The sequence below is a fragment of the Talpa europaea genome (assembly GCF_964194135.1).
Source record: "Talpa europaea genome assembly, chromosome: 15".
Classification (NCBI taxonomy): Eukaryota; Metazoa; Chordata; class Mammalia; order Eulipotyphla; family Talpidae; genus Talpa; species Talpa europaea.
Genome location: NC_140083.1, coordinates 77,301,921 through 77,328,348, shown reverse-complemented (window position 1 = coordinate 77,328,348; position 26,428 = coordinate 77,301,921). Strand labels below are relative to the sequence as shown.

The following is a 26,428-nucleotide window of genomic DNA, read 5'->3' as shown; positions in this document are numbered from 1 at the left end:
GTGTTGTTTTATATCTGCCAAATGAGTATCACAGATAATAAAGACGGGATCATTTTGGACTGCTTTAGTGAATTCTAAGACATTGAAGAATGGAACACTTCAGAGTTGAAATGAGTTTACAGAAGAAAAAAAAACAACATACTAAACTGGTAATAATTTTTGGAAAAATAATAATTCAGTTGGTCCCTTTCCTAATTTTAGCCTTTATTCATGTTGGACTGAAGGCATTCTGTTTACTCTTTCAGCAGTTGATTTGCTCATAAGAACATTTGGTTTCAAGATATTCCTTCTGCCTGCCAGTTGTATCGAGGCTTTTGATATGGTGGGGAAAAAGCTGAATATTTGAGAGAAAAAAACAATTGTTCTGAAATGCTTTCACATGAAAGAGTCTTGTAGTATTGAGACTGGCTTAGAGAATGGTTTTCTTTGGCAGCAGAAAACGTATATTGTTGATTTCTTGGGAATCTCCAGATTTAGCAATGCTTGTGACAATGTTTTTCATTGAAACGTTTTCCTGAAAAACTCAGGCAACCTTTCATTGCTTCATCTTGAAATATTTAACACCCTTGATGCATCTGAAAAACCTAATGTGTAGGTCTTTTAATAATGTTTGTAGGGCCTCCCTGGTGGCGCAGCGGTTGAGCGCTGGGTTGTGAAGCTGCTCGCAGCCTCTGCAGCGCCTGTTCAATCCCTGGCTGCTCCCTGGTCCCGCATGGCGCTCAGACCTCTCCTGCCGCCCGCTGTTCCCCTCAGCAGTGTACTTCGGTCCTTCTGCCTGCTCTGCTCCCTGCTCTGGCTCTGGTGAATTCTCTCATCCTCCCGCGCTTCTGACTGTACCCAGTGCTTGTATAAATACATGAATAAATCTTAAATAAATATAAATAAATTAAAAAAACAAACCTTTAAAATAATGTTTGTAGGGAGAGGAAGACAAGGAAGAGACTTTTCCCAGGATCCTCTGCAGTAAGATCTGTACCAGTCTGTTATTCTGAAGGAAGAGGTTTGTCTCTTGGCTTGGTGATTGAAATTAAAGTGGGGACTCAAAGCAATCACATCTAGCTGAGACTCTTTCCTGGTGATGTGGAATTGCTCCCTTAGGGATACTCACAGATTGGGAATCTGTAACATAGTGACTTCTCCACCTCTGGGGCTTCTCATCAATAATAGCCAAGATTCTCTAGCACCTTTTTGTTTAAAGTGCTCCACAAACTGTATTTCTTGCTACGCAGAGGAATCATTTCAGCTTTCCCGAATGGCAGCCGCCTCTGTGGTGAAAAGTGACAGCTGTTTTACAACTGCAAAGCAGTGTACTACAATATGACTTTGTTTTTGGTTCCTTTCACATTAATATATCTTCTAGCTGTGGAGCTAAATAACAAAGGGGGAGAAATAAAGAAGTATTCGTGACGGTGAAAATGTGACCCAGTAGGAAAATTAAGACCATATTTAATTGACATTGACTAGGATGAGTAAATTTTAACTTTTCAAGTTACAATTTGGCTGAGATACCAGTTAGTACCGATGCAGAAAGATACGTTTTTGTCATCTCTAAGTAATTCCTGAGCGTCTCTTCTACAGAATTCTAATAAACATGGTTTCTAGCATATAAAGAGAAGAGAATTATATTTTGCCAGTGCTGTTTTTGGATTACCATAAGTAAATCTATTTAGAGTAGAAGCTATAATACTCCTCATAGGCTATAAGCCTTATGTCGAACAACTCATTTAAGAGCTTAGACCTGGTTGAATTTGCTATCACCTTTATTCTTCTGGGTTCTAGCTGTGATTTGGTAATCACTGTTTAGAATGTAAGTAACAGGCTATCAGACTAAATTAAAAATATTTATACCCATTATAATAATACTGTTTTTATAGTAAGGTTCAGTTTATGTTATAAAACTTTTAGCTATGTTAATTGATATTGTGTGAGGTAAATAGGGCAAGTATTGTTCCTGTTTATAGGTGAATCTCAGAATTTAAGTGACTTAGCAAGGTTATACTGCTAATAATAGCTTGAAGAACTAAACCTTTATCCTAAGGCTTCTGCCCCACATCTCCCTTCTAACTATTCTGTATGTTTTCATCTATATTGCACATTCTCAGGTGAAATGGACATTCTTTTGGCAGTAGAGTCACAGGTGTTTGTGTGTTCTCTGACTTGCATTTATCAAATATTTTTATTTATTTATTTTTAAAAGATTTATTTATTTATGCATACAAGAACTGGGGTACAGGCCAGAGGGGGGGGTGTGTGTGTGGGGGGGAATAGGATTCACCAGAGACAGAGTGGGGAACAGAACAGCCAGACTGACTGAAATACACTGCTGAGGGGAGCAGCGGGCAAGTCAGGAGAGGTCTGTTGTGCCATGTGGGTTGCTCCCTGGCCGAGGAATGAACTGGTGCTTCAGTGGCTGCGAAGAGCTTCATAGGTTGCGTCTTAACCCCTTGCGCCACCAGGGAGACCCCAAATGTTTATTTTAAAGTAGTGTTTGTATGTGTAACATACAGCTGTAAGTGCTAGATGTGAGATTTCTCACCTCAAAATTAAAATCTACCTGGGACATTGGGTAGGCCATGATAAAGTTAGAGTGCAAGATTTATGTGTTTGAGTGCCAATTGCTTATGCCAGTTGAGCAGAGCATTGGGAGAAAGGTCAGTGGGAGTTAAGAAAACCTGTGATAAGGGGGTGGGTATAATACACTCAAGAGAAAAGTCCACAGGTTTGGTGATTGTACTTGTAGTGAAGTTAGGTTTGTATCTGAGAGGAAAAATGCTAAAAATAAGGAAATCAATACTATGTAGATTAGGGGTGGAGTAGGTATTTGGTTATATTTATGTATATATGTATGAGGAATAGGTATTTGGTTATATATATGCATGTATGTATGAGGTGGGAGGAGAGAACAGTGTCTCAAAATCAAGCTCAACATTTAGGGCTTCCCAAGCAAATTGAGAGCTATTGGATTGGAGTTAGGAGACAGGGTAGAGCTGGAGTAACACACAGTTGACTGTTGTCGTAGAGATGCAGTGACTAAAGTGGGATCGTTTGATAGTTTGACAGGTTAGAGAACTGGACTTTGGGGATTAATGTCTGGTGTTGAGAGGAGGAATAAAGAGAAATCCATAATCAAACTATTCATAAAACTCTAGTCCGTAGACTATGATGGTCTGACAGAGTTAAGGGTTACCTTTTTCTGTGACAGAGCACTGGGAATCAAATAACTATCTTCTAGGTAGGTAGGTATGTTAGGAGAATAATGTAGATTGAAGTCATTGTATGAGATAACGGTTATTATGATGAAGGGATGTCCTCAGGTTCTGTCTTTAGATTTTTTTTCAGAAGTCAGACTGTTGGAGAGACAGTACCGCTCTCCAACTCTTACTCTAGGACTGGTGTGCACAAAGAAAATAGACTAGAGGGACTTGAGAAAATGTGAGGATTTTCTTTTAAAGGGGACAAAAGATTGGGTTGCTATATAGCTATTGTACTTAAGAGGAACATGGACTAGAGGATCTTGAGATTATGTGAGGATTTCTTTTAAAGGGGGCAAAAGAGTGGGTTGCTATATAGCTGTAGTACTTAAGACACAAAGACCTGAAAAAAATTTTTTAATCAGTTTTCAGTACCCTGGTTGTACTGTGAAATTTTCCTTTTCTGTACCCCTGTACAGATGGAAGTTTTCTTATGTACTGAGCTCTCGCTTTCTTAGTGTCTCAGAATATGCAGATGAAAGCTGAGCTGATAAAGCAATACCCCATATTAAACTGATCATTATTTTCTGTTGTCACTGGGAGCCAAAGGAAATCATCATTTGAGTAGCTGTTAACTGCTTTGTCCCTGCTTCTGTCCTGTAGCACTTGGGTATGTTTACCTACTTTGTTGTATAGTGTCAGATAACATGGGCACCTCTATAATTTCCAGAACACTTCTTTCCATTTTTTTTTTTTAAGATTGATTTATTTATGCATAGAACTGGGGTTTTGGCCAGAGGTGTGGGGGGGGCAGTGAGTGGATTCACCAGAGACAGAGTGGGGAGCAGAACAGACAGATCTGCAGAAGTACACTCCTGAGGGGAGCAGTGGGTGAGACACAAAAGGTCTGTTACGCCATAAGTGAGTTAGCTCCCAGGCTGGGGATTGAATTCACCTTGTGGTAATAGCACTGAGACTTAATCCTTATGCCACCAAATAGGCCTACTCCTTCCCATTTTTTTTTTTTTTTTTTAGTGCTATTCTTTTAGTTTTGTTCTTAGTTTAGAGAAAGATCTTTGTAATGAATTTGTTGGTCTGGTTGCTTAGCAGCTTGCTATGATTATGTAGCTTGGAACAGATACATTGCCATTTGGAAATTTTGGTTTCCAGCCTTGATTCAGGTATAGATTGCATGCAAGCTTGGAATTGAAAGCTTTTTTGCTATTAGAGCAATCATCATATGAGTACAAATGAATAACCCTATAGCATTTAATAGAAAATATCTTTGTTTATATATTCCTTTGTGGTTATTTTTTCCCCTTTATGGACCTCATAGCTTAAGGTACAATCTTGGAAACATCACCAAGTCACTGAAGAATTCTTAAAATTTTTTAGTTGCATGAAATGAGGACTTGAACTAGAATGTTGAAGGGGTTGATTAGGAGAAATATAAGTATGGTATTTCTGGGGACATTATATTTTCAAATGAAATTTGACTTTTATTTCATTTTCTTGACAATTTTCATAAGGTTCAGTTGATGTCTTTCTTGACTGTTAAACATTTCCTCAAAATGTTTTCAATTAAAGTCTGTTTGGAATAGAACTGCCTGTAAGGACACCATTTTAATGTAGTATCAGCGGGTCTTTGGGGAAACACAAGCCTGAAATTCACCATACAGAACACAGTAGCAAATGGTTTTTCCTTTGCCCTTCTAACTGTGAAGGTGGTGTATTGTCTCCTTGATGCCAGAATGTGGTACAATATAACCCTTTGCCTATACTTAGTATAAATTTATTAGACACAGTCTCAGCACGCAGTCCAGCAGAGAGCCCTGCATTACAGAAATAATTCTTGTGCTGCTGAGCTGGCGATTTCCTCACTTAATCACTTGTGTGACGTCATCTGTGCCGTTGGTAGGAAATGTGCTGACCATGTCCTGCATATTAAAAGGCAGTTGCAGCAGGGGTACTATCTAAAAATGAAATTAAAAATGAACATTTTTAACTTATGTTGAAGATTTTAAAATGTGGAAGGATTAAAGTGGCAAAGGTGTTATGTTAATCAATAGGCTTTACTAAAACCACATTTTCTATTTGGTCACCTATAGTAGTCAGCTGATATGCTTGTCCCTAATCGCATTCTCAGCTTCACTGTGATTGCAGAATGGAGGGGGAAAACTGGACAGGGCAAGGGTGGGGATCATATCCAGAGGTCTGGAATGCTTGTTTTCAGGAGTCTTAAACATTCCACCTTTGTTTTGATAATAAAAACATAAGCTGTTGGCTTAAGCTTCTTATGATGTCAGCTGTCCATGTGTTAATCATTGATAGCAACAGTGGATTGCTAGAGTCTATTGTCTGGGGTGGGAGGGGCGGCGGCAGGACCCCTAATGTATATTTGATTTCTTGGCAGAAAGATGGATACCACAATGCTGAATTTGCGGAATCTGTTTGAGCAGCTTGTACGCCGGGTGGAGATTCTCAGCGAAGGAAATGAACTCCGTAAGTCATTCTGAGGTGGCCCGTGTGAAGAGAAAAAAATCTTATTTCACACTTGGGCTTTCTCTAAAACTTAAGTGTGTTCCAGTCTTAAGATTATTTTTCATTTGCGTTACCTAAAAAGAAAGTGGTAGTCACTTATTCGTGGTCAAAGATGAATAAAAACTCATTCTAAATGGTCACCTTTTTTTCCTGTTGTCTTTAAAGGGTTTTACCCAGCCTTTTTTTATTATCAGACTTCTTTTTTTCACTGACTGGTTGGCACTAGTTGTTAGTTTCATTTTTGTACCATGAACTGGGCAAAATCTAAATTTTAGAGGATGTTGCCTTTTTCTTTAGAGTACTAGTTGTGCACATTTTCTATCCTGGACTGCCCTTGTATATTAGAAGATATTTTCATTGAAGAGGGAAAAAAAAAATCATTCTTTCTTTTTGAAGGAATTTTCCTTCCTCTGTGTTTTCCTAATTCACTTATTTGAGGCTTAGTAACGACAGATTGAGATTGGGCGGAGAGCTGAGGGGAGAAAGGGACGTGCTGATAGAACAGTCACCTGCAAAGCAGGTCAGTGAGACTGAAGGTGGGTCTGATAGCACTGACTTCTGTGACCTAATGGAATTACTCTTCACCGACTTTTCTTTGTGTTTACATTTTCTTCAATTTCTTTGTGTTTCCATCTTACTAATACCCAATTTAGTAAATATCTTAAGTCAGCTTCATTATTATAAAACTAACGCAAGAACTGTGTCTTAAACTTCTTTTAACTTCGCAGTACTTAGTATGACGTCTTGCTTATGCCACTCAACATTTTCTTTAATTTGATTGATGTTTTTAATAGCTGTTATCCACTTACAGGCCTTTCAAAACAATATTCTATTTTCTCTAATAGCTGTTGCATGACCCTGTCATCTGGTACCCGCTCAGTAACCATGATGGCATACTAATCAGGCGTCTCTTTGAGGTCACGTCATCTCAGGAGATGGATTACTTTGGAGTCTAGCAGGGAAGAGTATTGAATAAGCGATCGTAAAATTCAGGTTCATTTAGCAAATATTTAGTGAGAACCTAGCACAGGTTCTAGTATATATTGAGTTGAGAGAAAGGGATGATTAAATGGCTTTATGGAAAAGAGTTGGGTTTGAGTTGCGCCGTTGGTGTAAGTTAGGATCCCAGCAGACTGAGATAGAAGAGATCATTATGGGCCAGAGAACTTCCTGAACAGATGCAAGAGAGAGCTGGGTGTGAGGGGAATGGGAGTAAGTGGGGTGACATAATCAGGCTCTGCTTTTGAAAGGTTACTCTGGCAGAGGTGCACATTGGGAAACTGATTAGGACCTTGGAGCCACAATTTATATTATATTTTTTAAATTTTTAAATTTTTTTTATTATTTTTTTATAGAGTCATATTTTATTTATTTATTTGTTTGTTTGTTTTGTTTATACATGCACTGGGTACAGTCAGAAGCACGGAGGGTGAGAGAATTCACCAGAGCCAGAGCGGCGAGCAGAGCAGGCAGAAGGACCGAAGTACATTGCCGAGGGGAGCAGCGGGCGGCAGGAGAGGTCTGCGCGCCATGTGGGACCCTCCTCCGGTGGCCGGGGAGCAGCCGGGGATCGAACCGGCCCCACAGAGGCTGAGGGCAGCTTCACAACCCAGCGCTCAACTGCTGCGCCACCTGGGAGGCCCTGGAGCCACAATTTAGGGAAGAGCAAGGAGCCCTTAGTGAGTGAGGTGGTTTAAGGATAGAAATGAGGGAAATGGGAGAGGTTATGATACTAGGCTCTCTAGGAGGAGGCAGCTGATAAAGATGCTGAGAGTCTCAGTAACTAGTGCTGGTTTTAAGCTCTTATTTCTGTATGTATTTCTCCATCTGTAAAATAGGAATTTAAATTTCTGTCTTTGTGGGAGTGTAGGAATTTGAGGGTAAAAAGATACATTGGCTGTGAAAATACTTCTGGAAACAGTTATCTCCTTCCCTCCACGACCCTCCAAAAAACTCCCCCCCCCCCATTGTGGGGATAATGGTTTTTACAGGTATTCTTACTTTGTAGACAACTTTCTAGCTTCACATTGATTTCTGTTATAAAATAGAGGTAACTTTGCCCCCACTCTCCAAATTCCTAATTTGTAATATTGATTTTTGTAAAATGGCACAGTCTTTTCTAGAATCTAGATTCTCCTTTCTTCAACCACCCTAGTCTCTGTCCTCTTGTTAGATCTTAGGAACTGCTCTGTCCCTAAGTACCCCAACTCCTTAATCTTGCTTTTCATCATAACTTAATTTTTACTTCTCCTTTTCATATTTTTTTTTAAAACTAAGTCCAAGGTTACTGAAATCTCACAGTGAAGGTTAAAACTCAAATAAAATGACTTTTATAGCCTAGGTATTTGTTATCTTTGTTTCCACCAGTCTACAAGGTTTTTATCTTCTGTTTTTATCATGAACTGCCTGAACTTTGATGTTGTTGGTGTATAAATAGAATAAATATAACTTAATATTTATTAGGTGCTTATTGTATGCCAACATCGTACTAGGTTTGTGCTATCCTTTGTAAGTACTAAAGTGTAAGTGACATAGTGTCTGTCTTCGACAAGATTATATTATTTGAATTTCAGAGATAAGATTTTTCTCTCATGGAAAAGAGGATACTACAAGCTTCAAAAATTAAGCTTTTAGTGTAGAAAATTTAATAAGGAACAAACTGATGAGGAAAGAATTCACAGAGCAGATGGGACTAGGAAAATGGGTGCATAAAAAAGAGTAGGCAGGGCATCCCCTTCGGAATGGATAACGGGGTCATAGCTGAGAAGGGGCAGGTGTGAACATAGGTCTGTTCTGGGGCCAGGACAGACTTGTTTAGTTAAGAGGGTATTGCGGGCCTCCCCTGGTGGTGCAGCGGTTGAGCGCTGGGCTGCGAAGCTGCCCATAGCCTCTGCAGCGCCGGTTCAATCCCCGGCCACTGGCGAGGGTCCCACATGGCGCGCAGACCTCTCCTGCCGTCCGCTGCTCCCCTCAGCAGTGTATTTCGTCACTCTGCCTGTTCTGTTCTCCGCTCTGGCTCTGGTGAATTCTCTCACCCTCCTGCACTTCTGACTGTACCCAGTGCTTGTATAAACAAACAAACAAATAAATAAATCTTTTTTTTTTTTTTAAAGAGGGTATTGCACAGTGATAGGGATGTTTGATTAGACTGGTACAGTGGGTTGGATACTGAAACACATCATTTGTTCAGTGAGTAAGTAGTGCCTACTATGTGCTTGACAGGGTGCAGGTACTGGAAATAAAAAAGTAGAAGCTTAGAGGGTAGTAGTGAAGACAAAGACTCTAGGAGGAATGAGTTGGGAAAAACGTCAAGATTGCTGGATTAGGACCTCCCCGGTGGCGCAGCAGTTGAGCACTGGGTTGGAAGCTGCCCACAGCCTCTGCAGCTCCTATTCGATCCCCGGCCCCTGGGCGAGGGTCCCACATGGTGTGCAGACCTCTCCTGCCGCCCGCTGCTCCCCTCAGCAGTGTACTTTGTCTGTCTGCCTGTTCTTCTCCCCGCTCTGGCTCTGGTGAATTCTCTCACCCTCCCACACTTCTGACTATACCTAGTGCTTGTATAAATAAATAAATAAAATCTTTAAAAAAAAAAAAGATGCTGGATTAATTGTTTTGCTGAACTCTGAAACAAAACCCTATTATATTTTTTAATGAAGCTAAGATTATTCTCAATTTTTTATAAGGAAACTTCCCTTTTTTTCTTGATAGATGCATTTCATATCTTGATGATATTTAGCTTTTGCATGGAGGTTCTTTGAATATGTACTTCATGTTAAGGGCTAGTGCCAAGTTGAATGTGATTTACAAATTGACAAAAAATGTCATGTGTGTTGATCACCAACAAAATTTTTCCAGAGTGCCTTTTTGACCCGTCTTAGAAAACTTAGCTCATAACAGAATTGTACATAAAAGGAGTACCTCAATCAGGTATGCCAATCTTCTGGTTTGGTGCTGATATAAACCTAGCTGAACTAATAACATTTGTGTTATTAAAAAGGAGGGGGTCCTTCTTTGAAATGAACTGACTTTCTTTGGTTTGAGTTCCATTGTCCAGTTTGGTTAGACCTATGTTTGCCACATAACAATGAATGGAAATTAAAACTCAAATTTATTAAGACTTATCAAGAAGAGGTATCCTAAAGGGCAAGCAGACCTGTAAAATTACATCAGATGGAAATCTTTTCATTCTCAAGATGATTTTTCAATTCAGAAAATAATTACGTGTGTATGTAGCGCTATATTTAGAAACATTTAATTGACCAGTGTGGAGCTAGAAAGATTTTAGGCTGTGCAGTTAAAAAGTGTGTTTCTTGTTCTTTACTTTTTGAAATTGAAGTATTACAGACATCATGAAAGTACACAAATCATAAGGTTATTTCCTTGATGACTTGCCGGATTGAATGTGGCCAAGTAACCAGCTCGTTTTTATTTTTTCCTTATTATATATAATGTTGAAATGGATTTGCAAAATGATATGTTTTTTGTTTGCCCTCCCTTTTTTAATTATTATTATTATTAAAACATTTATTCATTTATTTATTTATTTATTTATTTATTTATTTATACAAGCACTGGGTACAGTCAGAAGTGTGGGAGGGTGAGAGAATTCACCAGAGCCAGAGCGGGGAGCAGAGCAGGCAGAAGGACCGAAGTATACTGCTGAGGGGAGCAGCGGGCGGCAGGAGAGGTCTGCGCGCCATGTGGGACCCTCCTCCGGTGGCCGGGGAGCAGCCGGGGATGGAACCGGCGCTGCAGAGGCTACGGGCATCTTCGCAACCCAGCACTCAACTGCTGCACCACCGGGGAGGCCCTTTTTTTAATTATTAAGGGGAAAAAACTTCGTAGTATCTTCCAAACTGGTGCCTAAAGCAGCATATCACTTAAAACTATTTGAATTGTAGCCTGTTCGATACCCAGCTGCTCCCCAGCCACCGAAGGAGGGTCCCTCATGGCGCGCAGACCTCTCCTGCTGCCCGCTGCTCCCCTCAGCAGTGTATTTCGGTCCTTCTGCCTGCTCTGCTCCCCACTCTGGCTCTGGTGAATTCACTCACCCTCCCGCGCTTCTGACTGTACCCAGTGCTTGTATAAATAAATAAATAAATCTTTAAAAAAACTAAACAAAACTATTTGAATTGTAGTAATTTATTTTATTTTTGGGGTCCTTCATATTTGCATTGTCTAAGAGATCTAGGTCATAGTATTCTATTTTGCTAAAATATGTTGTTTGCTAAAAATGGAAGATTCCTTATGTGTAAGACTTGGTTTCTCTACATTAGATTGGTATCCTCATTCATAAGTTTGAAATTTAGTCAAATTATTTAAAAAGAGCACAATATTGTTTCTGTGCTCTTAGAGTAAATTCAAATAGGAAAAGCGCCCTTACTACCTAAGAGTCTGTTAGCTTTGTGTGAATTTGGCCTAGTTTATCTGTAAACTGGGTTAGGTTGATGAACAGCAGATGCACCTTGGACACATCCTCTATGATACTGATGGTGGAGAGTGATGCTTAGAGATAGATTGAGGTTAACCAGAAAACTGAGTCATAGTAGAGCAGTTTTTGATAATGGCAGCTGATAAGAATGAATGCCACCCAGGGTTATCATGGGAGGTACTGCTTTGGAAGTTCTACTCTTTAAAAGAGTTCACATCCTGCTCTCAGTGAGTTATTCAGTGCTGCATGATCGTCTCTTCCTGTGTCTTTCCAGTTGGAATGTTTACATATGCTTCCAGGCAGTGTTAAACAGCAAAAGCAAATTGGCTCTTTACTATCAAATCAATATTTGTATAATTATACAGCTGAATGGCATCACAGGCCTAGACATCTCTAATATTAATCTATAGCTATTGGAGCATATTAAAGCTGTAATATTTGAATTTGCTGGTTAACGTCTCTGGCACAGCAATGCAGGATTCTAAAGGAGGCTGTTTTTGTTTTATGGTTGTAACTGTCCTGGCGTGTGACAGCTGCCCCAAAGGTATCTCCCTTTGATTGCCTTCTGTTTAGGGGCTTTCAGTGTTAATGTTACATCTGGAGCCAGGTGACTGATGAGTTACTTATTCCGTGGCAGATGCCACTGGCTATGCCAAAAGTAAGTGGCCTATTGAAATAGGAATTGCTCCCCACAAAGCTCTCATCTAGAGTGATGAGCATATCCAGAATCTGCTCCTGGTTATTTTCAGTTGTATTTGCCCATAGTTCAGCTGGTCCCTTAATTATGTATTTGGAGTAAAACTAACTAGAGGCCTCATTTATTAGAACATCCCCTACTGTTTGGTACTTGAATTATTAAAGTTTCCCCCTTCCCTTAGAATTCATTCAGCTGGCAAAGGACTTTGAGGATTTCCGTAAAAAGTGGCAGAGAACAGACCACGAACTGGGAAATTACAAGGATCTTTTGATGAAAGCAGAGACTGAGCGTAGTGCTCTGGATGTTAAGCTGAAGCATGCGCGTAATCAGGTGGATGTCGAGATCAAACGGAGACAGCGAGCTGAGGCTGACTGCGAAAAACTGGTGTGTATTGTTTTCCATGCTAGACCTGTGATGATGGCGGGGAGCATCATTTCACTTGCCACATACGCCCATGTTCTTTCACATTAAGGCAACCGTGACAGCCTGTCCATGGCTGGAGCTGAAATTGAAGCTTAGGAATCATGTTCTTTATAATTTGAAATTAAAATTGTTTTCTCCTTTAGACTTAAATAATAGCCAGATTTCAAATGAGAATTTAAAGAATTCAAAGTATAGGGAAAGGCAGGAAAATCCAAGATATTGGTCATCTCTCATGCTACCCAGAATATCCTTATCCTGTATCAATAGCTAGTTCTTTGTCTTGGTACAGGCAAGACAACTCTGTCTGCTTGATCACTGTTTCTAATTCAGGACAAAGATGTATGCAACCAGTTGAGCATTATGACCAAAATAGAACACTATCATTTTTATGTACCAGAGTGGGTCATGGTTCAAAGGAAAGCCTTTACCAGAGAGGACTAATCCATCTTGCTACAGTGTTAGATGCCGCAGTAAGCTCAAATGGTCTCATTGTAGTGCGTCGTCACAACTTTGTGTCCATTTTAATTCATTTTGTTCCACCATTTAGAAAGGTGGGTGGCTGCTTTGAACCAAAGAAGCAGCCAGTAATTGTCCTAATATAGTGACACAAAGTGTTTTTGCTATGCAGAATCTATTTTGGGACTCTCATCTTGTAGTTCCCTCTCCTCTTGGATTATCAGTTTGATTCCAAAGTCTTATAGTGGAAACCTCACTATTCTAGATGGAGTTCATTTTACCAGTCAGAAATCAGAGACACAATCTGGGCTTGATGCGAATTAATATGCTATCGGTGTAGCAGCCTTCCTGAAGACTCATTTGCATAATGCTGTATTTTAATGTCTTCTGGTCTGCCCATCCCATAAATTTGAGGTGAAGCTTTCTCCCCTGGTTAGTTATGATGTTTTACTCTGCTTTGGTCTGTAGGAAAGACAGATTCAGCTGATTCGAGAGATGCTCATGTGTGACACATCTGGACTAAACGAGGAGCAAAAATCAGCTCTGGCTTTTCTCAACAGAGGCCAACCATCTAGCAGCAATGCTGGGAACAAAAGGTTGGGGAACTGCATCTGTTGTTATCTGATCACGAGCAACACAGCTGTCAGAAGTTCTTGTTATCTGAACTCTTAAATATACTGCTTTTGGAATGTGTGCTGAATAAAGCAGAAAAATACTTTAGCGGAAGAGTGGGTAGAAAATAAAAGCACAGAAGCCTCCCTGTTTCTTTTGTTTTAATCTCTCCTTGGGATGCTTTCACCATGGGTGAAATTTTGATGTTGGTGCTAAATTGCTTATCAATAACCAATCCTGCTCATTGTTAAGAAATCTAAAGGTGAAAGTGGCAGTTCAGCAATACTTTCAGTGTTTGCTCTCCAGAGAGCCCTTGTAGCTCTTCTGGTTTAGAAAGGCCTTCTGAGAGCCAAGACCAAACAATCATTTTTGTTTCACTGCATCACTCTTTAAAAATAGTCTCATCCAGGCTTTGAATTTAGCACCCCAATACAATAAATAGGGAAAGGTCAGCATTCTTAGAGCTCTTTATTTTGTTGCCTGGTTGTTTTATGGGGGAATCTTTATGACTAAGAAGATGTATGGACTTAATTTCTTAAAAAGCCAATATTAGGTAATACTCTCTCATGTAGAAAGCAACCCCAATTGAGATCAATTAAACTTTACTCTTCTGCCTTGTGAATTTTCAGTAGCTGTACTACAAACTTAGCAGGGAACAGAACCCATGCATGGCCCTGACTGTAACTTTCAACTGTTGTTATAAGGCCTTTGCTGAAAATACAACTTTTGCATGCACCCACACTCCTCCATGAAAATCATAAAAGCAACCCACTACAAATTAGGGTTTGACATTGTAGTTGTTGCTCTAGGAAAGATAGTGTTATAAGATTGCTGGTGTTACCTGACCAGTGGGACTTGTTCCGGGTGTTGGTGAATTTTACTTTCCATAGTCTGTGTCTAACACTGTATTGTTTTCACTCACCTAGGCTATCAACCATTGATGAATCTGGCTCCATTTTATCAGATATCAGCTTTGACAAGACTGATGAATCACTGGTAATAAACATTTGATCTCTGAGGATTAGCTACCTTTCGTATCCCTGCTCCTTCAGGGATATCGCTCCTCTCCTCTCTTCTGGAATTCCTTTATTACTGTTTTATTAGTTAATATGTTATAGGTACCAAGCAAACCTTTTAAAATATGTACGTCTACAAGCTACAAGAAACTGGCTTATATGGTTTTTTTGTTTTGTTTTTTGGTTTGTTTTTGGCAACGAGAGGATTTGGAATTTAGGATTTGGCACAAGGGTAAATTTATTTAACAAATTGGTGAGCTGCATATACTGATTGACTGTACCTTATTGAAGCCCATCTAGCAATAAAAAAATTAGCAAGACTATCCAGACAGGATTAATTTGCCGTTCTTTGGGTGAATAGGCTTGTGTCTTATTTCTAAATTAGTTTGATTCTTGGGTAAAACTTAGTCATACCTCACAATTTGAATGAAACCAGTGGCCTGAAACTTCAACCAAAAGACTGATGAAAGTTTCCAGGCGTTATATAATGCTTTCTTCCTTTGTAGTTAATGTGTCTAAACGCTTTGTTACCTTGCCTTTGGGGGGCAGCACCCTTCTCTTGTGGTATACATAAAAAGCCTTCTCCTGATGTTTCAGTCTTTGGTGTTCAGGAGACTGTTAGTTTATTGGCTTGTGTATCTTCCCTGTTTTATTGGCTGAAAAGTAGTAGAAAAATAAAACAAGAGATTGGTCTTCTGATGATATCAAAACAAGTGACGGCTACCTGTTACATGCTACTTTTATGTCCAAATTCAGAGTTTAACTAGAGAAGTAATTCCCATTTTGTAGATGGAATGTGTCTGGGATATATGATAATAATAAAACATTGTTAGTTGATTCTTAAGAGTGACTTATGATGACTGACACCTAAACAACTAAAAACTGAAACAACTTGCTAAATAACTTGACTATGAATCGAAGAGGTTAAATTTATTTAGCTAAGCTATTATTTGCTATATACAACTGTTTTCTAGGTTTTGTATTTTTTTTTTAAAGATTTATTTATTTTATTTATACAAGTACTGGGTATAGTCAGAAGCGTGGGAGGGTGAGAGAATTCACCAGAGCCAGAGTGGGGAGCAGAGCAGGCAGAAGGACCGAAGTACACTGCTGAGGGGAGCAGCGGGCGGCAGGGGAGGTCTGCGCACCACGTGGGACCCTCCTCCGGTGGCCGGAGAGCAGCCGGGGATTGAATCGGCGCTGCAGAGGCTGTGGGCAGCTTTTCAAACCAGCGCTCAACCGCTGTGCCACCGGGAAGCCCCTAGGTTTTGTATTTTTAAGGATCCTCAGGAGTAAGGAATTCATAGGTAGCTACTAAAATGAATGCAAATGGTTAAAATAAATAAAGTGAATTTAGACCACAGTAAAAGACCATAGTAATAATTATTGAGTGGTAAATGCCTTTTTTAGAGCTCAAGGAAGAGTGATGATTGAGAGATGTAAAACCTCACATGGAACTTTTTTAAGTGGCAGTATTATATAGAACATCTGATTAGACAGTTGTAATCCCTTAAGAGCAAGAATCATGCCTAACATGTTCAGTATAGTGCCCTAACATTCTGTAAGTTCTAAAACTAATTACAAAAATAATCAGAAATAAAGGACCAGGCACTGAAGATAATCGCGAAAATAGTTGATCCTTTAACCTTTTTTTGTGTCTCCCTGGTATTGATTCCTGATTTTACTATAATAGCTTCAATTTTGGAAAGAAAGCATCCTCCCTTACTGTTGCTTTAAACTTGAACCCTCTCATCCTTTTCTCCCCAAATTGTGTGTTAGGTAGTCTGACTCAAGTCTTTAAGGTTTGCTGTAAATATATTTGTACAGGGTTTAGGGAAGGCCTACCAAAGACAGAAACTAATGCAAAGAATTGTCAACAGGATTGGGATTCTTCTTTGGTAAAGACTTTCAAGCTGAAGAAGAGAGAAAAGAGGGTACGTATTTTTTTTTTTTTAATAAAGTAACAACAAAATAGTTTTGCCATGATTACTGCATTCCTGACATGTTGCTCTAGCCATTGCTAAACACAGATGTTTTCATGAATTCATGCTGAGGCGGTGGTGTTGAGAAAGTGTTCCTTGAGGTTGTAACTCAGGACAAAGTCCTGTTCTGTTTCACTGTTCTGTGCTGCATCTAGTGGAAAAGAATCTGTTGTGAATTGTCATTGGAATTTTATGCAGGACTTTTGTGCTGTAGTAGAAGCTTCAGATGAAATGTGTGTATAATGGGATATACAGAGATCTGTCTGTGTGTGCTTATTTAGGGTACTTATTATGTTTCCAGAGACTTCATGTCCTTAGATAGGATTACAGCTCAGTGTTTTCTGGTGCTGTCATTTAAATGTTTCCAGAGCTTGCCCGTTTCTTCCAGGGTACTGAGGATATTTTTGTGTTGGTACAAGTTAAGCTCCATGTGGATCTAGGCAATGAGAAAGAGCACATTGTTTATTTACTGTATTCCTGGTCTCTTGGATTTACATCCAAGTTATCTCCTGGAATAATTTCATCTTCTGTGCGTCAGCTCTTCAATACTAAAGTTATTGGTCTTTCTCCCCTACTCTAGCGCTCTAGTAGCCGACAGTTCATTGACGGTCCCCCTGGACCTGCTAAGAAGACTCGTTCCATTGGTTCCACAGTAGACCAGGTAAGAAGTCAGGCCAAGAGAATTGTTGTCTTGAATACACCAGAGATTAGTGACCCCAGGCATTAAAAATCTTGAGTTAACATTGCATTGTTGTTTTTTTTTAAAGATTTATTTATTTTTGCATACAAAAGAGCTGGAGTACAGGCCAGAGGTGTGGGAGGTGAGAGGACTCACCAGAGACAGAGTGGGGAACAGAACAGGCAAACTGACTGAAGTACACTGCTGAGGAGAGCAGCGGGCAAGTCAGGAGAGATTTGCTGCACCATGTGGGTTGCTCCCTGGCTGGGGATCGAACTCTTGCTGCAGTGGCTGCGGATAGCTTCATAGGTTGCGTCTTAACCCCCTGCGCCACCAGGGAGGCCCTGCATTGTTATTTTGAGAGATGTTTAGTGAGTTTTTCTATGAAATAGAATCCTTATCATTTTTATTAATCTGATTAAGCAAACAATTGTCAGTTTTGTAGATGATTCTTACTTGCTTTTATTTGTACTTCTATGACATATATTTCTGGTTTAAGGTATGCCGTCTCAAGAGTGTCTTGGACTGGGACCTTGAATTCTGACTAAGACCCATGAATTTTTCAGTCACTTCAAGAGGGGAAATTAGATTCTGTATCTGTGTGTCCTTCATTGTTTCTTTTGTTTCAGGGGAATGACTCCATAGTTGCGAAAACCACGGTGACTGTGCCCAATGACGGTGGGCCCATTGAAGCTGTCTCCACCATTGAGACTGTGCCTTACTGGACCAGGAGCCGAAGGAAGACAGGTCTGCGGGGTTTGCCTGTGTAAAGAAGCTGATCAAATTGGTGGAGAACTTGTTTCTTAGAACTCTTCTGAGGCAGGGAGTGGATGTGTTGGATAGTTTCTTTATTGCTGCCTGCTGAGGGCCAGAGTGGATTGCTCGCCTGGCCTTTTTTCTTGAAACAAGTTATTTTGTTTTTTTTTGTTTTTTTTTTTTTTGCATAGCCAGTATAGTGTGATGATGTTTACAGGTTACTGGTTATAGATCAAAGTTATTGAAATAGTGGTTCAAGTTCACAAGTTAAGAAATACCTAGTGACACAGCTTAAATTTACTCCTCTTGTAGGTACTTTGCAGCCTTGGAACAGTGACTCCACCTTGAGCAGCAGGCAGGAGCCAAGAACTGAGACAGATGGTTCTGCCACTCCGCAGAGTAATGGAGGGATGCGCCTGCATGACTTTGTCTCTAAGACGGTAAATCTGTGGTTTTGCCTTCTTTTGGGCACGTTTAATTTTTCAGTTGTGAAAGTAATATATATATCAGGAATAAATTTAAATAGTGTTACACAGTTAAATATTGAATTTCCTTCCTCCTTACAGTCTTCCTCTGTAGGGTTAACTACAGGCTCTAGGAGGAGTATATCCTTCCATTCTGAGTGATACTAAATGAAAAGAAAGCAACTTTGCAGAAGCTGTTGTTTGTGCTTTTTATGATACATGTTTACATTTTATGCTTGAATATAGCATGTTTTAACTTTGTGGCACTTGATTTCCTCATTCAAAAACAAGCAAACTGACAGGGGCTCAGGAGTTAACTGACGCCTTGGAGCCACATGTAATAAGTGGCAGTTAATATGGACATTTTCTTTTTTGAAGCCAGCAACACAGTTTATTAGGGAGCCACAGGACAAGACAATGGAGGGGGAGTGGGCAGTGTCAGGAAAGCAGGAGAGCTGCCCTGAGCAGTAAAGCAGTAGGGCTTTCAAGGTTTTGAATATGGATGTTTTCTGACTCCTTGTCAACAAGTTCTACTGTACACTACTCTACTCTACATTGCTCTCTTCCAACTGGTGACTGGATGACCTTACGTGAGTTACTTAGCCTTTTTGCTTCTGTTTCCCTATCTTAAAACAAAACCTATCTTGTAGGGTTATTGTGAGAATTATACATATATATGTATAAAGGGATTAGAAAGTTAGTTGGTACATAGTAAATGCTCATTAAATGTTGGTTGATGATGATGATACTATTCAAACTCATACCACTCTGTTCTTTTTGCCCTTGTTTCATCATCAGGTTATTAAACCTGAATCTTGCGTTCCATGTGGAAAGAGGATAAAATTTGGCAAACCGTCTCTGAAGTGTCGAGACTGTCGTGTGGTTTCTCATCCAGAATGCCAGGATCGCTGTCCCCTTCCCTGCATTCCTACCCTGATAGGAACACCTGTCAAGATAGGAGAGGTATGACTTGTGAATCCATCATGGTGTTAGGCTTCTTTAGCTTTTCAAAACTTAATGTCAGTTTTTGTTCTAAAATTAATGATGCCAGGTGTATTTCCTTTCTTGAATTATGACTAGAAATTCCAAAATGTTGACTTGCAGTAAGTAGAGTCCCATTTGGGTATGTCTCTCTATTTAGTACCTTTCTTTTCCAAACTCCTCTTCCCCTTTCTCTCCTCTCTTCCCCCCCCCTTTTTTTTTTTAAAGATTTATTTATTTATTAATACAAGCACTGGGTACAGTCAGAAGCACAGGAGGGTGACAGAATTCACCAGAGCCAGAGTGGGGAACAGAACAGGCAGAAGAACTGAAGTACACTGCTGAGGGGAGCAGCGGGTGGCAGGAGAGGTCTGCGCGCCATGTGGGACCCTCGCCCGGCGGCTGGGGATCGAACCGGCGCTGCAGAGGCTGCGGGTAGCTTCGCAACCCAGCCTCAACCACTGTGCCACCTGGGAGGCCCTTCTCTTCTCTTCCCTTTACCTTGCTATTCTATTTTGTAAAATTTCAAGCATATACAAAAGTAGAGAGATTAATATAACTAACCATTAGTACCTGTCATTCAACTTCCATTACTAATTCATGTCCTATTTTGATTTAATAACACTCCCATCTTACCCTTCTGACCTTGTCCAGTGAATTATTTTGAAACAAATTCTAGCCATCATATAATTTCATCTGTGACTATTCTTTCTCTTTTGTTAGAGGTATTCCATGCTAGGCCATTAAGATTAGGTTGCTTATTTGTAAAGATTAATTTAATCCATTAAGAAATTAATTATTGTAACATTAGCAAGCAACATTACCAAGAACCAAAAGAAAATGAGTGTGCTGCTACCTGGCTCTCAGTAAGTCAGATGTTAAATTGTCTGTCCTCTAATGAAGAGCCATGGAGTTATCCATACAAGTAGGTTTGTGCAATCAACTGTGAGTTGTGTTAAGTAAATTTTCTTACTAAGAATAAAGTATAAAAGAAGTCTCCTTTTTGGAGTAATAAATTAGTTTATATTAAAGGCCATACCAGTGATCTCACCTTTACTTGTTTTCTGATGTCTAATATATGCTTTGGGAATAGGTATTTAAAAGTAGGTGTGATGTCCAGCCTGAGTATTAGTCTGGAGATGGTTCTTCCAAAATGGTCTCCATCTGCTGGTCTAAGTGGTATAAATAATAACTTAAATCTCCCCTTTTCAGGGAATGCTGTCAGATTATGTGTCCCAGACTTCTCCAATGATCCCCTCAATTGTTGTCCATTGTGTAAATGAGATTCAGCAGAGAGGGCTGACTGAGATAGGCCTGTATCGGATCTCAGGCTGTGATCGCACAGTGAAAGAGCTGAAAGAAAAATTGCTCAGAGTTAAAACGGTACCCCTCCTCAGCAAAGTGGATGACATCCATGTTATCTGCAGCCTACTGAAAGACTTCCTTCGAAACCTCAAAGAACCCCTTCTAACCTTTCGGCTAAACAAGACCTTTATGGAAGCAGCTGGTAAGGGCAGATCTTAATACTTGAATATGCATCCCAGAGGGACAGGGATTTTTGACTCTTCTGTTTACTGCTTTATTACTTGCCTAATACAGTGTCTGAAATATCGTAGGTTCTCAAATACTTTGATGGATGAGTAACTATGTGCATGTACCTCATAGTGCCTGTCTCCTTTCTGTCTAAATTGTGTAGGGTATTGACAGGGTTTTATTTTTTGACAAGTTTTAGGTTGTCCTTTTTGAACTTGGAGCTACCTTTGATTCCTTTTCCTTATAACCCACATTTAATCCTGTCAATAAAGGTCTCGCAAAATATATCTTCAATTTGAAGTTTGTCACTCCTTCTATTACTAACACTGTATTTTTTTAATAAAAGATTTATCTATTTATGCATACAAGAACTGGGGTACAGGCTAGACGTGCAAGGGGTGAGAGGATTCACCAGAATGGGAAACTGAGCAGGCTGATCTACTGAAATACACTGCTGAGGGGAGCAGCAGGCAGGACAGGAGAGGTCTGCCATGCCATGTGGGCCACCTCCCTGGCCAGGGATTGAACTCGTGCTGCAAGTGGCTGCGGATAGCTTCATAGTGCTGTGACTAAACCCCTAGTGCCACCAGGGAGTCCCCTACTACTGCTACCACTCTTGACAGCTCTCACCCTAGAGTCATGATGTAAGAGCCTGTTTCTTTTCTTGCCCTCTATTGTGTATATGATCCTCATACTGCAGTAGCCAGCATGGTCCTGTTGAAATTTTTAATGAGATGATGTCCTTTATGTCCCCAGTATCTGCCAGTGTCTTCCCTTCATTCTCAGAATGAAATCCACAGTTGTCAGCATGGCTCCAAAGACCCTCCTTGATTTTGTCTCCAATATCATTTCTTTCAACACCCTTACGTTCTTCCGTTTCTCTCCATTTACACTGGAATTCTTGCAGTTCTGAGAACATAGCAAGCCTACTTTTTACTCAAGGTCTTCACATTTGTCATTGTCTCATCCTGAATTAAATATTTGCATGATTTTTTCCTTTATTTCTTTCAGCTTTCTTTTTGGATATTTTGTCCTCAAATCTGATCACCTTGTCTAAAGTAACAGCTCCTGTTACTTTTAGCTTCTCGCCTCTTTTATTTTATTGTATGTATCACTACCTGATAGATATTTGCTTTTCACATAATTCCTTCAATAGAATGTATGCTTTATCCTCAGCAGTTAGATAGTTCCTGGCACATTAAATGTGTTTTATGAACAAATTCCTTCTTGAAGATTGTAGTCGCTGCAGTTCTGTGTCTGCCTTCCTAGCAGACAGATAGGGTCACCAGCCTAACTGCAAGAGCCAGTTTCTGATTTCTAATATTGAGCTGTTGGCCAGTATCCTGCTTGTTAATGAAACTAAAGTCTGAGACAGTCATGAACCTAATCAGAAGTTTCAGAAGCTAACTGTATGGATGAGACTTTGTGGTCGATAACTTGGAAGCCCGCTGTCAAGGGAAAGGTGTCTAGGCCTCTTGTGCTTTCTTTTCATTTACAGAAATCACAGATGAGGACAACAGCAGAGCTGCCATGTATCAGGCTGTTGGTGAACTGCCCCAGGCCAACAGAGACACATTAGCTTTCCTCATGCTTCACTTGCAGAGGTGAGTACAGCATAAACTTATTTCTAGGAGTTAGGGAATTTTCCATGGGGAAGCTAATGTGAGCTGGGAGGGAATTTGAGGGGTGAATTGTTTTTGGTCTGCATTAAAGTAGAGGAGCGAGTCTTCTAATTTAATGCTCTTTTGCTTAGAGTGGCTCAGAGCCCAGACACTAAAATGGATGTTGCTAATCTGGCTAAAGTCTTTGGCCCTACAATAGTTGCCCATGCTGTGCCCAACCCAGATCCAGTGATAATGTTACAGGACATCAAACGTCAACCCAAGGTAGGCGTGTGTGTGTGTGTGTGTGTGTGTGTGTGTGAGAGAGAGAGAGAGAGAGAGAGAGAGAGAGAGAGAGAGAGAGAGAGAGAGAGAGGGAGGGAGACAGAGAGAATGAACTTGTGTAACATATATGAGAGAAAGGTTTGAGGTAAGCTTTGGAAGTTTGCTCACATATTTGGTGACTTTTAGGTGGTAGAGCGCCTGCTTTCACTGCCTGTAGAATACTGGAGTCAGTTCATGATGGTGGAACAAGAGAACGTTGACCCCATGCATGTCATTGAAAACTCAAACGCCTTTTCAACACCACAGACACCAGATATTAAAGGTAAGGCCTAAGTTGTGCTTCTCACAGGACCCGACTCCCTCTCCTTGCTTTTGCTGGAGGCATTTGAAATTCATATTGTTAAATAAAAATGAAATTCATTCTGCAAATTCTAATGTTAAGGACAGTTTGTACAGTTCTAGTATCCTAGTATATGTTTTTCTTTTTTCCATGGTCTCCTTTTTTCTTTATACCCATATGGATATTTTTAAAATAAAGATAGAATAATGATTTCTATATAATTTGTTCATTTAAAATATTGTGAGAAATTTTGTTATAAGCTGTAATTTACTTAAATATTCTATTAGGTATTAGTGTTATTTTTCATAATATAAATGCTGCCATCAAAATTATATGTATATGGCTTTTTTTTCTTTAATGATAAATTCCCAGGGAATATAATCACTGAATTGAAGAGCTTGAACCTTTTTTTAATGCTTCATGGCATGTTTTACCAACTTTATTTATTTATTTATTTTAAGATTTATTTATTTATTTATACAAGCATTGGGTACAGTCAGAGGCTCAGGAGAGTGAGAGAATTCACTAGAGCCAGAGCAGAGAGAACAGGCAGAGTGACGAAGTACACTGCTGAAGGGAGCAGCGGGCGGCAGGAGAGGTCTGCACGCTATGTGGGACCCTCGCCCGATGGCTGGGGATCGACCCGGCACTGCAGAGGCTGCGGGCAGCTTCGCAACCTAGTGCTCAACTGCTGTGCCACCGGGGAGGCCCCCAACTTGATATCTTAAAGCCTTTTGCCATTTTGTTTTGCCACCAACAATGTATGAGACTGGTTATATTCCAGCCTGACTGGCATTGGTGCCCTGTTTCATTAACGAGAGTTCTTTTTTAAGGGAGCATGTTGGTTTTTCTAGTGTAGGTAAAATCATGTTCAAATGTTCTAGATTCGTATAATTTGGAGTTGGAGAATAGTGAACTGGGAAATAAATGTAAATTGGGAAATAAATGTCAGTTGCCTGCATGGTTCAAAATATATCCTAGTGTTTTACAGAGTGATGACCAAAATCATCTCTGAGATTTTATTGGGTCTCTAACTTTAACTCTCAAGTATTTCAGAGTATTTAGCTTAAAAACGGCCACCTACCTGGGCACTTTCTTTCTCCCTTCCTTAAAAAAAATGTTTTAACTTTGAAGTGAGTTTACTGGGACCAGTGACCACTCCCGAGCATCAGCTTCTCAAGACTCCTTCATCTAGCTCCCTGTCACAGAGAGTTCGCTCCACCCTCACCAGGAACACTCCCAGGTATGTGGAATTGGCCTGCTTAGGAAATAACAGCACGACAGCTTCCTGAGACTTCTTTCCATCAATACTGAAGCTTATTGAAAGAAAAAATGAGTTAGATCCTAGCTGGAGACTAGACTTAAAAACAAAGGATAGAGCCACAAGGATGCCCCCTTTAAAGGGGCTCCAGAGGCCTTTGTTGTTTCCTGTCCTCCTAGTTGACAAAGGCTGTTAGAATTTCAAGGGTTTCCTACTTCGAGTTGATTATATCAAGTAATGTTAGTGATTTGCCATTTTTTTATAAAGCACTTTTCCAGTTTATGTTCTTTCTCTTTAGATTTGGGAGCAAAAGCAAGTCTGCCACCAACCTGGGACGGCAAGGGAACTTTTTTGCTTCTCCAATGCTGAAGTGAAGTCACGTCTCCTGTTACTTCCCGGCACTTACTAACTGCAAGGAAGGGCACACCTGTACTCCGCTCTGCTACTTTTAGCATTCTTCAGGCTTTTAATCAAGTTAATTGTGCATGGGGGTTTTATTAAAACTATATATATCTTCCTCTTCTTCGCAAGTAATATAATATCAACACCTCGTGCTGTCTTTTTTGGAAAATTTTTGGGTGGCAGATCTTTACAAGGATAGAAGGGGAAGTACGAAATTCATTGCAGTTCTTTTGGGGGACTCTTGGGAGTTCTGGGGACATCCTTTGGATTAAAGCCAAATCTTCATGGAATGACCTTTTTCTAGTGTTACTTAGAGCTAATTTCTGTGAGACAATGACAGAAGCCCTGCCTCTTTGTACATGCCTCTTAAGAGCTTGATCGCTGGTGTATGTACATAGGCCCAAGGTCAATTTGAAGTGCTTCTTGTTGGTGACATTGTTTTTATTTTATGATAAAGTTTCTGTGGTTCACAAGTTTCTATGACCACATAACCATAAGCATTAGGAACACCAAAGCCAGGCTGACTTGTTCTTGGGTCTGGCCAATTTGGATTGATTAGGGTTAATAGTGTTAAGTGGCACAGCGTCCTAAATGTGATGCCACAAGTTGTATTTATCTTTAATGGGCTTTTGACTGGACTTTGGGTTTGGTTGGGGTCAAAACCACTTTGTTCTGAAGTTGAATTCATTCTGATGCCTGACCACCAGCCCTTGACCAGTGGAGCCCCACTTACAAAGGTCCGTCTCCCACTAGGCATCCCAACTAACATTAAGTGTAGGCTATAAAGAGAGATTGTTAATATTTTGTGTGGCAGGAAAAGTCATGGTCATTTTGTCTTTGCACTTCGGATACTGAAATCTTCCTGTGGAACCTAACCACAGCAGATAACTGAGCTTTTCTTCTATTAAAAGATTATTTTCATTGTCTATAAGAATGCTTTCTCCTACAGAATGCTTCTGATCCATAGTGACTCTTGCCTATAAAATACATATTTGGAAAAAAATAAAAAAATTTTTTCAAAATGAATGTGAGGTTGGTTTTCTTGTCCTGGAACTTCACCTTCATGACTTTTTTAGAAAATATTTTTCCTCAAAGAGTATGGAGCCTGTTGTTCATCTCATTCCCCCACCCCCACCTTTCTCACCACCAGATGTTTGTCTCTTCGTTTCTCATTTCAGCTCTTCCATTGTCCAAATTGAAGTCCTAGATTTGTCCTATGACTGCTATCCTCTTGTTTGAAAAAACTACTTTAAACACAAACCAAACTTTCTAAACAAGTCTTTAGGGACCATAATAGTGCAGATTAAAAACAAGAAAAACTGATGCTGGCTGGCTGGCTGCCGGGAACATCCTTCACTGCTGGAAGTGACTCTGGAGTGAGCTGGGATGATTAACTGAGGGCACCTGCACTTGGAACTCTGAAGCTGGTGAACAGAATGTATCTGAGATTGAACGTAAACAGTTGCAGGCTTAATATGTAACCGTGGAGAGAGGAGGCAACCTACTGGCTTTTTTCCCAGGAGGAGGCATCTCTCACAGCAGGGCCCATCTGCCTCAGCAAATTGACAGAGGGTCCCATCTCCCCTTCCCCGCCTTTACATGCACACGCCTGCTAGGTTTTATTTTTTTAACTTTGTCCTAGATGCCATCTCTTTTCTTGTATCTCTACATGCCTAGTGTTGGCCTGGTTCCATATTTGCTGTTCTGTAGTATTTCCCCAAGGTGAATTTTAAGTTGCTAATGTAGAGGAAATAAATGGATTATATAATGTTAGTGA

At 40.1% G+C, this 26,428-nt stretch overlaps 1 protein-coding gene across 1 annotated transcript; it reads left to right on the top strand.

Moving 5' to 3' along the window:
- Positions 1 to 3,838: 3,838 nt before the first annotated feature.
- RACGAP1 (Rac GTPase activating protein 1) lies at positions 3,839 to 24,623 on the top strand (the record flags this gene model as incomplete). The annotated part of the gene is made up of 16 exons (XM_084254975.1): positions 3,839 to 3,861; positions 5,605 to 5,693; positions 12,042 to 12,244; positions 13,208 to 13,335; positions 14,278 to 14,347; positions 16,248 to 16,301; positions 16,930 to 17,010; positions 17,658 to 17,775; positions 18,097 to 18,224; positions 19,047 to 19,211; positions 20,442 to 20,736; positions 22,261 to 22,366; positions 22,516 to 22,648; positions 22,835 to 22,970; positions 24,123 to 24,231; positions 24,548 to 24,623. The coding sequence occupies exons 2-16, from the start codon at positions 5,609 to 5,611 to the stop codon at positions 24,621 to 24,623; spliced, it is 1,887 nt and encodes a 628-aa protein (XP_084111101.1). The 5' UTR covers positions 3,839 to 3,861; positions 5,605 to 5,608.
- Between the last annotated feature and the right edge of the window lie 1,805 nt (positions 24,624 to 26,428).